Below are 18,178 nucleotides of genomic sequence, written 5' to 3' on the forward strand. Positions count from 1 at the left end.
AGCATATTTCGAAATTACAAGTTAATAATAATAATGCTATATTAAAAAACGTTTCAATTATTTATTTTATTAGATGTATTGATATTACGTTGGCTCCCGGTTCGGCGTGAACGATGCAAGTGAGATAGGCCTCCTGGTGAACTCCGGTGTGAATCCAGCTTCGTTCAATTTCAATCTCTGGCGGATCTGTCGACGACGTCAATAAGCGTCGGAAATAATAATAATAATAAAAAAGAGAAAAACTTAATCATTTCTCCAGTTCGTTAAACGAATAGTTTCGACGCTCAATACTCACATAAAACTTTCACGTCGATGGTTGCCGTGGCAGGTTCACTCACTCCGTTATCAGCCGAGCACTCTGTCGCGCGCAAAATAAAAATAAGAAAATTCAAATTCGAGAGCAGATCAACATTTGAATGCGTATTTATTACGTACCATAAAGACCGACGTCCTGGCGACCGACTGCCTGGAAACTGAGCACTGATCCTTGAAATTTGTCATCACCGTTTTGGAAGTAATATCCCTTTACGTCGTCATTTAATTGGAAAAAAAAAATTAATAATACATTTTTTTCTTTTTTTCTGTACAGTTCTAATCTACACGTGTCACAGAAACATGTTGCAGATAGTGTAGAATCAACTTACGGGTTTGCTCCATCTGATGGAAGGAGGCGGGTTACCTTCGCCAATGCATCTCAGAGTAACCGGATCTCCCTTGCGAGCTTGGATGCGGCCCTCTTCTGGAAATCGACGGACTTTCGCCGGTTCTACATAATACGCAACGGCAAATTCAAAATGATGTTAGTCGGACTTTGTCTAATATGTATACACGAACGGCGTTGTGTGTATAATTTAGAGTTCTGTTTCAATTTGCCGCTCTTTGCGGATGAGAAAGGAAAAATGTACCGCGCGCGCCCGTCATTTGAACGTGAAAACAACTCACCAAGGACATTGAGAACTATATTGACGTGAGAAGGGACGTCGGTGTTGATCTCGCAGGTGTAATTGCCCGAATCTTTGCTGGTTACTTTGCCGATGTCCAACGATGTTCCCACCACGGTGAGGCGACTGTCGCGGATCACCTTGGTGCTGCCGGCCGAAATGAGCGTCGCCTCTTTCTTCCACACAACCATAAAAGTGCCTGTAAACAAGGACAAATGTTCAGAATGTTTATTACGCAAACAAGTGGAACAAAAAAGGACAACATCTTGTCCAAGTGGCACAACTTGTCGAATGGCTCACAAAAAACTTGTAACAAATTTTCCAGGTATTGCGTAAATACAGTATAACTAAATCAATAGAACAGAGTACAGATAATCCCGCTGTTTTTCCGGAAGAGAATTGAACGTGTTTCTCGCTAGATGGTACCTCACGTACTTCGTAGAAATTTGCAAACAAAAAATGCGTGGTTTTCTACAGTAGAATATGCGTTTCGGCAATCAGCAACTGCACAGAAATGAAACTCTCGTCTCGTAATTATTGACGCTCAGGATGGAAGTAATGCCAACTGGAACTTTTCATCTAATTAGATGAATAAGCCTTATATGCTCTACTCGCTTGATATATGTATTACGACCGAAAATAGTCAGAGAAAATGAGTAGTAGCGAAAGCCAATTAAAGAATCGGAGGATGAAAAGAAAACGAAAAGTGACTACTTTTTTCATCTCCCTAGTTATCGTGTTAGATAACGATTCTTGTAATATGTTAGTTATAGGCTACGAGTCGATGCATTCATCACGCGCTTTGAACGGCAATACGTTACAGAATCCGTGGGGTTTCAAGATGAACTTACGTACGAAATAACCAAGTAACTGACAAAGTTGGGCCGCTCCCTTGATTCCTAACGTCGGTTTGTCAATTACATAAATGTGATGTTCACATATCGTTCAAACGTCATATTACGTCATATATTCTAGCGCTAGCTGCCGGACTAGTTGATCTCATTTGATGAAGATCTCTCATGTATAAACGCAATTTCGGGTCGTAGAATTCACGTTGAGTTTATTGCATCACCATGCTGGTCAAAATATTAAGCGAGCGCTCCACTTTTATCTCACTCTGACGCTAAACTTCATCATCAATCAAGAAATAAACGATCACGTTGGTAGAAATTGTGGTTTTTCTTTACGGTATATGAATCGGGTCACCGGTAAATCTTCAAACTTTAACGGCAGTATTGAGCTGGCCTTTGTAATCGACTTACCGAGGTTTTGAACTTCACAGGGTAAACGTGCAGTTTCTCCGATTTTGATGTTGACGGTCTGACTAGGGCTGCTGAACTGGGGGATGATGGTGTAAGCTCCAGATGTCTGCGACTCCACGGCCGGGTTTCCGCGAACATCTGAATAAAAAAACAGGTGAAACCATGTAAATATTGAAACGCAAACACGACTGGATGCCGAACATCGCGGGGAATCAATAGTCGGATATTATCAACTAACAACTATACAGACATGGCATTCTTGGCATATTATACGAGTATCGGTGGGAACCAATAAAGTTATTTCTTTATTGGAAACACGCGCTTTCTTTCATCTTTGTTGTCTTTGGTCAACAAATATGGGAGTCAAGCTATTGGAATACAATACACCTGTGCCAAGGACGCGGTGATGATATATATCCAATCTTTTCCATTGAAAAAACACACACACACAAAATGAATTTCAGATGGGAAATACAAGAGACGCTTGGAATGACTGCTGCTGGCTTCGCATTCGGCATTCCTCGTCTATACACATACATACACGTGTACCATATTTCAACGCGATTCAAATAACAAAGAGGAATTAAAATTTCCTTTCGAGAGCACAGCCAACGGGGTTTCCTTATTCTTTGATTTGATGCGACTTCATTTTATCAAGAAGCTAAGGAATAAAATAAAAGGAAGATGAAACCGAAGATCGAGCTTATTACCAGGTGTTTCTTACACAACATTGCAAATATGCGTGTAACATCTGTTTAACAGTTATTCAATGCCGTTTGTGTGCATCAAATGTTTGGCAAAGTTCACCACCAAGAATTTCCCGGTACATGTAACACATGTAAAAATGTAACAAACGTAATACTATTTACTCATTTCTCTGCTGGCGCGAGTCGCGATTCTTTTGAATTTTTTGAAAAGAGACTTTCGAGAATTACATCTTGCTCCGAGTGAGCGATAGAACGTCAGCGTGGGTTTGTGCAACCGGCGTGAACGTCTATAGCTACACACATATCCAACTATCTAAGAAATAAAAATATATAGGTAAATCCGTCGGGATTGTCGACAAGAGACTGCTGCTGCTTCTACTGCTGTCTAGCTGTCGCCGGCTAAAACTTAACTTATATACTAGCGCGCTGTGGTGATGTCATTAGTCTGAAGTAATTAGACTGTGCCGAGCCAATGGAGATTGGCTACTTTTATTTGTGCGCTGTTTGTGACTGCGGGCGGAAGCGCGTGCAGTTCGTATGCGCTAGAGGGGAAAGACCAATTCCGTCCCGACGGCCCTCCGACTACTCCTAGCTGCTGCTGCCCTCCTTGGCAATCCCGCAGGGAGGCGTCGTCGACGTCGGTCCAGCTGTTACCAGCAATTGCCATTTGCCGTGTCCCTTTAGCTTTTCCCCCCATGACTTTCCGCTAGTTTTCCCTTGTAGAGCGAAAGGTTATACACCCAGACGAAACAACACACACACAAAAGTCAATCAGAGTTGGCTTTTTTTCATATTATAGTATGTGTGTGTGTTGTTGTTGCTGTGCTCCGGTCCGTCGCCGGGCGCTAACATCGCTCTTCTCGGAAATTCTCTCATGCATTTAAGACGTCCGGCATCCGCCTCTCTCTTTGTCGTCGACTCTCCTTTTGCACATCACGCAGCAGCGTTACACTCTATAGCAGCGGCAGCAGCAGCGTGTGTGTATATAGAGTGTTCCGGATGACGGCGTCTAGCCCAACAGTTGTTATCCGTCGTCGTCGATCAAGATAACAACCGACATGTTGATGGCGCACAGCTAGCGCAGATCGCTTTTGTTCGTTATACACACATCAGTTGCTGATTGCATTCTTCAACTTGTATCAACATGTTAGACACACTAGAGCTCTCTCTTGACGGTCTGTATATGCGCAGAGTCTCATTTAGGGGGGGGGGGGGGGGGGCAATGCGCCGTTCGGGAGTTTGATATGTAAATTTCACCAACCCAAACGTCAAGTTGGAGAGGACCAGAAAGTTGGGTCATCGTCTAAACGGAATAACGGCGCCGGTATTGTGAATTGCGATGCGCGCATAAAGTTTTCGTGATATTAAAAAGTTGGCCGTTTGAGTATTGATTCGATTTCAAAAGTCGTGGCTCCTAAATGGAGTCGATACTGGCGCTGTTAACGCCCTTTGAAAAAGCGCGGGCCGCAGCTGCTTTTCAAACTAGACGCGGGATGGGCAAATAATATTAATAAGTGAAAGTGTAGCATCATCGACCGTTAGCGCTCTCTCCGATCATCATTTAGTATCGACATCAAACATGGCGTGTCCCGTGTCCATCACCCATCAGCCAGTGGGCCAGCCCAGCCAGCCACTCTGTAATATCCAACGAATCATTTATTCACGGAGAATAATCTAAAAGCAGAGAGCGGAACCGGTCAAGTTTGGCAAACGGATATGTATGTGTAGGACAAAGAGACATGACGTGAATGGTACTTGTCTCGTCGAATGCAAAACTCTTGTGATAAACGAGAGAGAAAAACCAGACGAGCGAATAATGTCATATGTAGTACATGATGGAACGCTGATCTGAGAAGTAGAGCACCACACACGCGCTCGATACGGTATATAGTACTCTCTCTACTTCACCGATCTGTTTCTTTTTTTTGTTTCTATCCCCTCTTTGTTGTAATCATCTGTATAATACGGCCATCATGTGTGCGCGTCCTCCAACTTATATAATACATAGCTATAACGTCTGCATTTTTGACGATGCATTACGGAACACCCATTTGATGCTTTGGATTCTTTTTTTATTGGAATCGAGATCTTCTCTTTCTCTCTCCACTTTTTCATTTTCTGACTGCGGTTTTGTGTATGATGTGCGCGTCCGAGAGTCCACAATCGGAACCATCCGCGGGTGTGCGTCACGATCTGAAATCATGGCTTATCGCGTGATCCAGCGCATGCTGCTGGATGGATGGAGGGACAAAAAAGAGCGACGTCAGCCATAGACAGAAAAAACCCTAGAGAGAGCGGACACGATCGCCATCAACAACCAGGTGGAATACAATTTAAGAATCAGGAAAAAAAGAAAAAGAAAAAACAAGTGTACTCTCTCAAATCATCCCGCCCCTTTTTTCTCTATGGTCGGTCACTTGAAAACAGAGAACTGCACGAATATGATGTTCATGGAGGAGGCAACACAAAAAATTATCAAGAGTCTGCTGTGTGCTGTATAGTCTATAGAAATAAGGGAAACGTGCGCTCGGTTCAAGTGTTCCCATTTCGGAGATTTCGTCTATAGACGAACGGTCGGGGGGTGGGCGCATGTCAAAGAGGAATGTCAGCTAATAGTTTGTCTGATGTGCTCACAGAGCTTTCATATTCAATGCCAGCACGGCCTCGGCTATGCTCTATAGCCTCAACTATATATACGAGCATAATAGGAAATTTATTGTTAAGACCTGATTCGTGACATTTCCTGGTCTTTTACTCCCTTGCACAAGTACTCGGTTTTTTAACTTTTTTATTTTGATTTGTTATCGATGTGTTGTACGTACATACTGCTTAAGACTCATTTTAACGAAATATATCATTTGAGAGTCTCCTACAAAACTGTCAGTCTTGTGATTGGGGCGAAAACGATTCGTATATAGAAAGTAGCGTTGCCAAATCGGAGAATATAATGGTATAAATGTTCACGATTCTCTTTCATCTTCAGAAGCTTTTATAATAAAAGAATGATTTTGGAGGGGGCGGGCGAGGGGGATTTGTGTGGGATGCCGCCCCCATTTGGCCAATATCATTTCGACTGCTAAATCAGCTACGTATATAAATATAACCCGCGACCGTCTCTGCTCCCAATCCAACACGGAACGATGAGCAATCTTTTATTTTCCTTTCTTTTATGTAGTTCTTCCGTCTTTGGAAAAACATTCGCCGCTCGGCTTATTATTGATCGTCAGCGACTTTTTTTTTTAAATTCAAAAATTTTCTTTTTTAATGTAACGAAAAAAAGAAAGAATAATCAAAAACTGAAGAGCTGCCGGATGATATGCTGTTTTCAAATCTACACACAGAAATCATACCGAAAAGCATCGGCGTCTTGTGACGCGCGGTTCCTTTAACTCGCAATCTGCCGGAGCAGAATATAAATAAAAGAAGAGATGTCATCGCTTTGGTGACCCCGCAACTTCGAAATATTTCCCTAATTTTCTCATCTAGAATTCCTGTGAAAACTAGGCTGCTGGATATGCGGTTATCAAAGAAAAATAGAAAATGGATCCGTCGGCGGAATTACGGACGCTGAAGGGCTCCAAGGTGACAAGATCCTTTGTTTTTCTCTCTCTCTCTCCCTTTAGTTTCTGTGTGTCTCTTAAAAATGTTAAGTTGACGACAACCGGATGTTTCTCTTTGGCTCGCTCTAGTTGTGTCGTCGCTGTAAGCTAGTTTGGCTCCGATTCCACGAATATCCGAAATAAAAGGGAATAACGTCAGTCGCTTGAAACAAAAGCCAAACAAAAAAAGATAAAAATATAATCGGCAATTCCGGGAAAAAAGTGTATAGGAAATCTTTTACACCGTCGGAGAATCGGCTTAACGCGCCATGGGAAAACTGGATTCTATGTGTACGCGAGTTAAAATTTCATTGTGGATGAGAAAAGACAATCGTGTATTCCCTGTATCGCTGTCACTCTACACCTCGAGAGCTTTTTAGACTTTTTATTATTGGATGAGAAATACAAAGAAGAAGAAGTACACGTTGATAGACTTGAGTGATTGTTTTGTCAATTCTCTTTGTCGGTGTTGTGTCGACTTTTAATATCGTACAGTATGTATGTATATGTGGGTCTGCCGGATAGGAGAGAAATATTAAAAATGAATGGCCAAAGAGTACTGGTTGAATGACGTGTTGATAGACTCTTGTGAGCCGCCCCTCGTCTTTTATCAAACTGTTGATTGTTGCTTCAGTCTATAAATATCTAATGCAAGAGGTAGGCTGAGAAAAGAGGGGGATGACTGATGTAACAGAGGGCCGACGCCTTGTGAATCAACAACCAGCCCAGAAAACACATAGCAACTTGATGGGTCGAATAAGAGATCAAACTTTTCCATTTTCAGGATCTACTACTTACTATAGGCGTCTCTGTTCTCCTAGACATATGGTCTTGTATTCTTTTGTTAGATTCACCCATCGCGTTGCCGCTACTCGTGCATATGACGTGGACGGCATACAAAACCTTCTCTCTCTCTCTAGACGCGCACATAATACACTCTTCAACCTCTCCACTCTCTTCCTGTCTCTGCATGTTTCCTCCCAGTTTTTATTCTTTTTTGATGGGGGGCTGTTGGTTTTTCTCTCAACCTGTCACCCGCTGTCACCTGTCATCACTTTGTACGTCCGTATCAAAACAAGATTCGTTTTCCCCCCATTTTATTTATTTTTATTTTTTTCATTTCTTTTTCTCTCCTTTTTCCTTTACGTCTTGGTGAATGTACCCCGGTCGCGGGCAATCAATACACGACGCCAGCACATGCAGATATATATATCTCCCGAAACTCGGCGCGCGCTCTGTTCAAATCTTCTTTTTGGCGGTTCTCTCGACCGTGTGATGAGTTCGTTATATACCGTCGATCTACTCACGAGCTGCTTTGAAATAACTAAAAAAAGAAAAGAAAACACACACGTAAGAGACGCGGCGCTGCAACTCGATGGCATTGACGACGCTGGTTGCAGATGTTATCTACGCAAACACCTGAACAACTCTTTGCTGTAGATTTGCATATTTCAGAGGGCTCGTATATCGCTCGACATATAAATCGAGTATTTATAGAATTTGAATTAACGACTACTATATGTTACCCAGGGGGCATATGGCCTATACACTTGAAAGCTCAAGTTTGACAAGTCCTTTAAAGTTTCCCACTTTATTTTAATATGCTCTTATTTCTCTTTTTTTCTTCTTCTTCCTGTGGGGTCAGTGATGCGACCAGCACCGACCAGCACTTGACTGTAGTTTGACAGCCAACTGGCGGCTCGGTCGCTTCATTTGACACGGCCCATATAGTCTCTTTATATAGAGATAGAAAGGGCATTGCCATCAACTAATAGTGGCTCTATATATCCTTCTATACTCTATCGTCTATCGTGTGTGGATAAGTTGTAAAGCACGTGCGCCGTGATGTTGGCAAAGTTTCACCGCCAGGCGCAATTCAATCAGTTATACTCGGCACGGCAGGCGACGGCACCTGGCCGAAAACTCTCCTCTTGCCCGGCATTTTTATTATCAAACTCTCACAACTGTCTGTGTGATGAGTTCAGTTCACAATGATGAAGGCCACCAGCACTCGTTAGACACGGCGCACAGCGGTGCGTGATGATGACGAGGTTGAATGTCAGACTTTTTACTGGACAGTTAGGCAGCACAGCAGCAACACCCCTTTCACTCGATAATAGACGTTGAATAATGTCCCGTCATATACGCGGTCTACTATATACTTATCGACTAGCGGTAAATGTCATCGGGGGAGGATCCATCCAGCCTTCATTCCGGCCGGATTCCGCTTCATTTCCTGTGATGTTGTTGTATAGTTGGCCCTGTTTGGCAACATGGATTTAATATATCAAACACAACAGTATAGAGAGTACTCACTTGCCGCAAATCTATTGAGCCTTCGCTAACGCCCGCCCGCCCCCTTCATTAGACGATTCAAAATTCAATAAGCCGCGCGCCAGGATTTTTTCGGGGGTAGACGCCCAACAACATCCTCAATATCAAAGAGAGCGATGACGTCTATTACGCAGGAGTTGATGGGCCACCGCCGCACAACAGGGTCTTAGATAGACGACAAATATGGCGAAAAGTGTAGGAAGGAAAAGAAGAAAAATGTGGCCGCATAAATTTTCTGCTGGCGGCGTATATTTTGTCACTGCGCTGCCTAAACTCACATCACATAAACAATCACGAGCGGGGAAAAAAGGAGACGGAAGCCACCCAGAATATCTAAGAGGATGAGGAGAGAAGGCTCTACTGTTATACAAAACATTTAAAGCAGCTGCTGGCTGGCTGGCTGCTGGGCGGTTGCAACAACATGCGATAAATAGCAGAACTTGACGAAGATGAGGGCGAGACTGTTGCTCCTCGCCGTACATCACTTGCTGCTGCTCTCTCTCTTAACATTTGTGTTGTATATAGACACACAGACACACAAGCGAAGAAGGGCGGTGATTGTTTGAGTTCACCAATGCGACGGGAAGACCATCATCACAAGGACGCGGGCCGTTTAAATGCAATACAGTTCTTGTTGCTCGACTGAGCGTGACAACAGCGACAGAAGCAGCTTTCGAATTGAAATTTTTCTTTAAATCTCTTTTTAGAATTAAAAAAAACGGAGCTTATATATAGTCCTAGCTGCATTGCATAATATACTGCGTACAAGACGCGCACCCAGTCTTTTGGCGTCTGCTGGCCTCTGGGGAGGAAGAAAAAAAGGGAAAAGCTGGCCGGTTTTTTGTTTCTGTGAAAAGTTATGCATCTAATAACTAGAGCAGCAACAGTTTCCCCGAGTTTCCCAGAGTTTGTTTGAGTGTGTACACAAGAAAAACTTGAGAAGTTGCGAGGGGGGTAGAAAATATAAGAGCAGCAGCAGAGGAGATGCATCTCAGAGATCAGTGGCGGCCTAAGGGCTGCTCCTGCTGCTGGATGTTATCTCTCCTATAGACACGCGGAAATAGTATGAGAGACAGCATGCAGAGCAGCAGCCAAGAAACTTGGCCGGCTTTTGTTTATTTTCCGGCGCATCGGATTTTTTGTATTATGCACGGCCCTCCGTGTGTGTGCTTTTCAACAAAAAAGAAAAAAAGCCGCAAACGGAAATGACACACGCGGGTTGACGTTCTAAAAGCTCAACTCAAATCCACTTTCCCGCGCACGCAGCCATTTTTTCAAATCGACTTAGTATAGTACTATAGTATAGCTATAGTCAGAGAAAACAAGGAACAGAATAAAAATGACATAATAGATTCTGTTCTATGATGTATCTTGTCAAACAGAACTTGGCAGGTTTAGAGTTTCCACAAATGAAACACGACAGACCAATGTAAATGTGTACCGACAACACAGTCGGAATTATAAATAGAAATGGGGAATATTTGGAGTTTATATTTCCACGTACTATAAAACAGGTTAACGAAGCTGATTAAAAGCTCCTTATTAACAGGATGAAACGGTGTTGGCTGACAAACAAAGAGCGCTGACAGAGCGTTCGTTCATTGGCTCTCTTCTGTTATTCTCTCTCGTCATCGCGCTTCATCCGAGAGTTTTGTTTGTATCATTTCCATCGTCTCGGAAACGCCGGAAGGGCGGAAGAAAACACAAGTCGACACGCTCTTTTTTAGATATTATACATCCCGTGACTTTTTTAAAACAATTTGCGTTCATCACTTTGTTGACACATTTTCCTCCGTCGAGTTTTGATCTTGTGACGAGTTTCAGACTTTAATCCACGACTCTTGAAAATGATTAAAGACTTTGCAGCTTATAAAGGAATTTTTTTTTTCTATACAGGGGATTATTATTATGTCGAGAACATTTCATTTTGTAAGGGGGGGGGGGAGACTTATAATATGACTGATACTCAGGTTGCTCGGTGACGTCATTTTTTTTTTACCCTTTCTTCTTTTTTTTTTGACAGTCTATCCTTCCTGGCTGCTGCCTATATTTCTTACATTGTAACAATCTACAATGCCGCAGTGTTATTGTTCGCAGCATCATATAATTGTACATATATCTATGCGGTGTTTGCATGTTTGCTCTATGGCAACCAAGGTATTCGCGCTGATTTATTGTCGATTGTCGCCGTATCAAATCTCTGTTGTGACAGTTTGCCATCTGCTAACTAGAAACTACGCAACGTCCCTACGAAAATGTTGGGACGTAAATTTCTGAGCTATTTCGGCACGATTCATCAAAGAGTCTTAACTTTCGTGCCAAGTTGAATAGATAAAACTCCGAAATTGGAATATTGTATAGAGTCCGTGTACAGTATATGCGACGACTATGACCGGGGCTACTACTCTACATTTCTAAATGTGCTATAGCTACTCCATGGAGAGTTGTATAGAATTTCAAATGTCCATGGAAACGCGCGCATTCTCTGTATCTAGTAGATCCCCCTTCCTCCCGAAACTGTCGCGTTGCCTATACAAAACTTAACTTTTCAAATGCTGGCCGGGGTATATATAGGAGAAAAGGGGGGAATAAACGGGTCGTCGATATCTATCGATTTCTAAACATTTTTTTTACTTTTTTCAACCCATAAAGTGCCTTTCATATTTGATGCTGCACCTGCTCGTTATATCGACACGACAATCCCGTTCGAATTGTTGTACACAGTTAACACACAAGTTGGCTTTCTCCGCTCCGCGCCGCTTCTGATACTGAAACTATATATGAGGCCCATCATCAAATGGTAGCCTATATCAAGAGTCAAAGCCATCAGCACCTAATAATAAATAATGAGGCCATATATACCTACTTTTCTTTTCCGTTCCGAATAGAGTGCTGCTGCTTTTAACGAAACCCTATACAGTTGAGACTCACTAATTTTTCTTTTTTTATTTCCAAGAATGATAATATCTATACAATAAGCTAACGCGTATATATGGACCGGTATCCATGCTGGGTCTATCTAGCGCCTACACCAAGCCGGTGCTGCGCATTCAGCAGGTGTTGGGGCATTCTATATGTGTGTACATGCCCCGCCGTGATGTGTAGACCCATGCCGTTATTATAGGTTTGTTTTTTTAGAGTCTACTAAAACATTTATAACAACCAGCAGCAGTCTACCTGTCGACTTCCTGTTGCTGGTTAATGCCACATCAGAGCACTGGGGACATACGCGGCACGCGACAGACTTGATATACTGTGGGAACCATTTTAATTTGAGCCTTTAAAACTATAAACAAGGCAATCAGAGAATTTTAATTTACCAATCAAATAATTCGACTATTTTCTCCGGGGGGGCAGATTTATTCACTTTTAACTTTCTGGTCTGACAAATGTCAAAGAGAAATCATTCAAATTGTCCACGTGATGTGAGTTAAATTTTGAAGTATTTCATCGACTTGTTTGATCGTCGCTTTAAATGTCAACAGCTATAAATCGATATTTAAATCTATAACAGACCTCGCGGCGAACTTGACAATCAAAGATCTTTAACCTTCGCGATGGATCAAGGAGAATATTCGGGCAACGTGTATGCACAGTGTTGCTGTGTCTATAGAGTGTATACCTATCGACGACTGAACGAGAGCTATCTAATCGAACAATGGACGCTGGCGCATTATTCAAGTCGGGAGCGTTCAAGAGCGTTTGATATAAATGAATCACACGAGCTCTCATCCGCTTGCTCCGCTTTGCACGATGGTGAAACTGATGGTGAGACAATGTTGCTTGATAGACAGCACACACACGTTTGGATCGTTGTGCCGCTGCTGTGTTGCTGCTGACTCGGCTCGTCTTATGGGCCCGATCGATATCCTCCTCTGGTCTCGACCCGTGCGCATTCAACCTCGACGTATCTCTTATCTATCTCCAGCAACTGCCATCATGTACTTACATACAGGCTCTTTTGTGTACATCTCACGTATCTATCTATATCCGTCTAAGAAAGTTATTGATATTAATACGCGCCCACCGTGTCTGTCTATCTGTAGCTTGCCATTTGCGTTGGCGTAATGCGAAATGAAAAGACACCAACGAGAGTTGAAATATAGTCGCCAAGTCGCAAAAAAGGACGTGCTGAATGCAGTTGCCGACAAGAATCTCTCAACCTGTTTGATGCAGATGCGGCTGCTACATATATATATACATATGGCGGTGTGTGTGCATGCATTTCCATCGCATAATAATATTCAGAGCGAGAAGGAGAGATCGCAGGGGAATAGATATGGAAAGCTGCTGCTGCGAGACTGTACGACTTCATGGATTATTCCTAAGTCGTGTTTCTCGCCTGTATAATACGTAGGCTATATAGAGTATATTTGCAGCAGCAGTTAAAAGGGCAACGACACTGCAGTACATATATGTATCCTACAATGGGAGAGAGGGCTTGATAGTCATTTAATTCGATTAGACCCGGCCCACTATCCTCGATGAATTATAAAATAATAAAAAAAACTAAAAGCGAAAATTCGGTCGGAAAACTCCCTGAATACCAACGATTTTCACGGCCCCTGGAGGCATTTAAAAAAGTGGCATATACTCTAGAAAGAAAAGAGGGTGGAAAAAAGAACTTTGAGTTTTGAAAGCGGAGGGTGCTGAATCGTTTCGGCCGCTGGATTTCAATTATTCAAACCGGCCATCTGCCGGGGTGTAAAAATCTAGTTCTACCCTTATATATAATGTATACAAGCCCAAGTGCGATGCTTGGTGGTAGCATACATCAAGCGCTTCTGTGTGTTCACTCTACCATTGGATAGAGTCTAGTTAAATCAAATTTTTGTTTGGGGATCCCCTCCACTTTCCATTCAATCCAACAGGCGCGGAGGAGGACTGCGTCTATGAAGAGCAACTGCATAAGTGTATAGGACGCTGGATCATGCTGGGTGATGTATCAGTGTCGGATATGGCTTTCTACCGAGTGCGTAGTGCCGGTTGTCGAGAGAGAGAGAGAGAGAAAGAGGGGGGAAAAAAGACAACAGACTAGCTTATATAAAAAGCGTATGGGTTTTGACCGCAAAGCATATAGTACTATATCTATCTTGACGCGTCGACTGCGGACTCTTATTCTATGCGGTCGACTCAGCTAATCAAACACCAGGGGACCTCCGGGACTCTCTGCTGCCTAGATACAGACTCTCTTCTGCTGCCAACAAGACTTTCTCTTTTTCTATATTATCTATCTGCTGCTGCTGTATATATAGGGCTGTATAGGCTGTTGATACTGTGATGGATAGCGCCAAAGAGTGACGCTTCCGTCACTTGTACTGCTCTTATTTATACCCAGCCCAATCTTATTCCTTATTTTATTTTATTTTCTGCTCTTTTCTATTTAATACACATTCTACTTTACGCGGATCTATATATTGATACAGATATGGCCGTCGATAACCGTCCTGCGTCATACATGACCTTTTAAATGTCTAACGGGAAATTTGCAATTAATCGAAATGGGCCGGGGTAGAAAGAAAAAAAAAAGTCGACATGATTGTGTGAACTAGAGGCAGCCCATCAGTATAACAATGCTTGGAATAAAACGAAAACAATTTTTCTTTTATTGTTGTCAATTCGCGCGATTGATTGGAAAAAAAAAGTCGATGGATGACGGATGCAACAACAATGGGAGGCAACAGCAAACAATAAAAAGAAAAGTCTCTACCAAGTGTTGGTTCAGTCGATCGTAAAGCTTTGCGCCGTCTAGACTCTTATTATTCTTTCTAGAATCGACGTGCGCAGCAGCTTTAACAATTCCAAAATGATGGTAGAGATCCAATTCGATCTGCGGGCAACATTTTTCCTTGTCGCCCTTTTTTATTCTTTATTCCTATTATAGCTCTCGCTCACTTCAAACACGCGACTTGTTGTCTGGCCTTCCGAATTTCCCGGAACGCGAAAATGTATACGTAACACAACAAGAAGGTGGAGAAGAAAAATAAATGTTATTGGCGCGCTTTATTTATCTGTATATGTACTCTTTTTGAATTCCGTCATGTGTCAATATTACATTTCTGTTCGTGACAACAGCAGCAACTATTATTGATGGTGTTGTAAATTGAATTGAATTTCTTATAGGATTTTTCACCTTTATTCTTTTTTCTTCTCTTTCGCCAATCCGGCCGGAGGGGAAAATAACAATCGATATTTCATATATAGTATCACTGTTTCTTGACTTTATATACGCGTGCTATAGAGACGAAGGCTATTATTAGCAACAGACCAACACAGTTTCAGAGGCTGTCGTCTCCTGTATTATTGTGTATTATTGTGTAGGAGGCAAAAAGCCGAACTTGCTCATTAGAAAACCCAGTGACATTTTGACTGGGAACTTGTGGACTTTTGCTCTCTGACGTCCCTCGTCGAATCCATTCATCAATAAACAATAAATCAACAGTCTCGCCGTCGTCTGTATATAGCTACTGTATATAGTGTGTATACTGCATAGGCTGTGAGTCCCCTGATAATGGAAGTTGGGAGAGACGACTGAATTTGTAACGTCTCTTCATGTACTTACACGACGAATCGCTTTGTCGTCGTCGTCGAGAGAATTTTCACGAATGCACATAAAGAATAAGCGTACCGTTGAGAGAAGTTCAACTAGGCTAAAGTCTGGTGGCAACAAAAAGGCAAAGAAAAAACAAAACAAAACTCCGTCCAATGTCGAACAGACGACGCCGTCATCGGCCATTCCCGCGGTGCAAAACATTCGTGTATGCATCTTTAATAATGCTTTGGCTGACGTCTCTGATGATAGCGAATGAACTCGGCCGAACGAAATGAAATTAGAAACTGCAACAATGGGGGGGGGGGGAAATAAGTCTAGGAAATAGAAAATAGGAATTTTCTTAGACAAATTTCGAATAGAAATTTGGGGGTCGTTTCTTCCTCTATTTATATGTGATCTCCCATCACATTATCATCCTCTTCAATCCGGAATGTATAATCATGGCCGGCATAATTTCTTGTTTCCTATGTAGCAGTGTAGCTATATGGAAATGAAGTTGCGCGTCGTGTGGTTATTAAACAGCGACGCTTCTCTCTCTCTCTATCTGTCATTTCCAGAATGCGCTAGTTAGTTATGAGTTTTGGCGGGATATTTGAATACTAAAAAACAAAAAAGAGAAAAAAGAAAAAAGAAAAAAAAGGAAGTTCCGCGTCTACAATAGCGGACTAATTGCTACTGGAGAAAAGGTCACGCAGGAGATCGTGATCAATTATGACAAAAAATAACAAGCGAAATCCTGTGTGTGCCACTGCGCTGTGGGGGTTGGCTTTTCTTCTACATATATACATACATAATCCATCCATCTTCTATATATATGTATATACGAGCTGTTGGCTGATGCAGTGTATAACTCTAGTTATATACATGTACAGCAGTTGACACTCCCCCCACACACAAGACCCGGGCGATTGACCCTCCTTCCATTTTTCCCTTTGATTCACCGAGTCCCCCATAACCCATGGAGACCGAATTTTTATTCCCATTTTTTATTCAGGGAGACGAGAGGAATATATATAACAAACTGCATCAAAAATATACGTGTAGGCGCGGTAAGGGGGTAACGAAAAAAAGGAGGGAATTGTATAATAATATAAGGACCTTGTGATGTCGAGGATAGTAATCACGTTGGCGCAGCTCTGATGTAGCAACTGCTGCTACTCTTGTGTGAGCGATAAAACATCTGTGGTGTATATCGTGGTGGTGGTGGTTGTATACATTATAAATTCGCTGCTGCTGTGTATAGGTCTGATTCGTCTCTGGGGAAAAGAATATACGGCAGGGAGGCTGATGTTGCTGTCGGATCCAATAGCATATCATTAAGATTAGCGTCGGATCAGCTGTTGCGTACGCGATGATTTATGCGATGATATAGTCTCATGATTATCCAATCAATCCCGTTCTATTTTAGGCAGGGATTCGCCAATTATATTCCCGACCCGAATAAGGTTTTTTGGGTTGAGTAATAATTGAGATGTAGTGCTAATGATTTACAGTCACCATTTCAAATCTCAACTGGAGGAGGTTCAATTGTTTAGAGAGAGTGAAGTCATGAAGTGTTATGCTCAAGTATAGATGATGACTATTTGAAACCCATTTAGGAAAAAGGCTGGCGCGCTTATAATTCATTATTCACAAAGAACAAACAACACACAGCAGGTTGAAAATTCATTTCATTTTTCTCTTGTTTCTTTTCTGTTTTCTATCCGTTGTTTTATTCAGTATAAATAGGATTTGGAGGTTCTGAGGAGAGCACCAGTGCTGTATGTACGCAGTACCATAGAACGTTCGGCTGCTGCTGCTGCTGCTGCCATCGTCCAATTGAATAAATGATGGAGTTTGCTGCGAGCCAAACTTTTGTTTGTGAGCCACTACTATCATCAGACTGGCGCTGAGTTAAATCCTTATAAGCTCTTGGCCGTCGTCGCATTTTGACCGGTTTTCAAGAGCGCCAGTGCACGGAGCACATCATCGTGACCCTTTATTACGGTCCAACTTTCTTCGGGCTCTTTTCACTGCTGAGACTGAGAGAGAGACGACGCCGGGATTTACACAGAAGACACTCGCCCATCAACTACAACTATATACGAGAACGAGATGAGGACGTCTCTAATTGATGATTCCTACGGTATATATAAATGCACAGCAGCGGGATGAGCATCAGTTATATATATAAAAGGAGCGGCGAATATATAAGATGTCCACCGCTGCTGGCCAGTGCAAATGACGACGAATCCATTCGGGCAAACCTTATTCCCATTAGCCACTGCTATGAAATATAACGAATAATTCAGTCCAGCTATAGCATATCCACCTGGTTTATTACGTACGAATATACCGCGCGCTCTCTCAAAGTTTCAACTTATAGATTTACCAACTTATATTATTTGCTTATACATGTACGCGATCATGAATTTCTTCTTTGCTGGCTAATCTCCATTAGTTATTTGTAGAGCTTTATAACGTTAGTTTTAATTCCTTTATTGGCGCAGAACTGGAATTATATATGACTGTCTGGATGGACTCATTTGAGTGCCACCTGAGAGCACGGGGGGACTTTGAGAGTCCGCGATTGAGTCAAACTGTTGAGCCCCCAAAGGGCAACGTGTGGGCAGCCGACCGTCAAAAAACGGTGGTGATAATGGCGAGTTATATTATTCCGTCATCATTCAAAAAAGAAGGACAAAAGATGGGGAAATGAGACTAGCGGAAACAAGGAAACCACAGCACGCAGAGCTCAGCAGCACAGCATAACACCCTTATACTGTTCACAGCCAGCAGCAGT

At 42.4% G+C, this 18,178-nt stretch overlaps 1 protein-coding gene across 1 annotated transcript in view; it reads right to left on the reverse strand.

Annotated features, from left to right (window-relative positions):
• LOC124341783 (neurotrimin-like) overlaps positions 1–18,178 on the reverse strand; it is a 53,236-nt gene that overhangs the window by 1,806 nt on the left and 33,252 nt on the right. Inside the window, exons 2-7 of the mRNA XM_046794725.1 lie at positions 2,204–2,341; positions 943–1,140; positions 645–766; positions 436–523; positions 296–358; positions 89–186 (exon numbers count right to left, since the gene is read on the reverse strand). Coding sequence (XP_046650681.1) covers positions 89–186; positions 296–358; positions 436–523; positions 645–766; positions 943–1,140; positions 2,204–2,341 — 707 coding nt within the window. The remainder of the gene's footprint in view (positions 1–88; positions 187–295; positions 359–435; positions 524–644; positions 767–942; positions 1,141–2,203; positions 2,342–18,178) is intronic.

The sequence above is a fragment of the Daphnia pulicaria genome, chromosome 6, assembly GCF_021234035.1.
Source record: "Daphnia pulicaria isolate SC F1-1A chromosome 6, SC_F0-13Bv2, whole genome shotgun sequence".
Lineage (NCBI taxonomy): Eukaryota > Metazoa > Arthropoda > Branchiopoda > Diplostraca > Daphniidae > Daphnia > Daphnia pulicaria.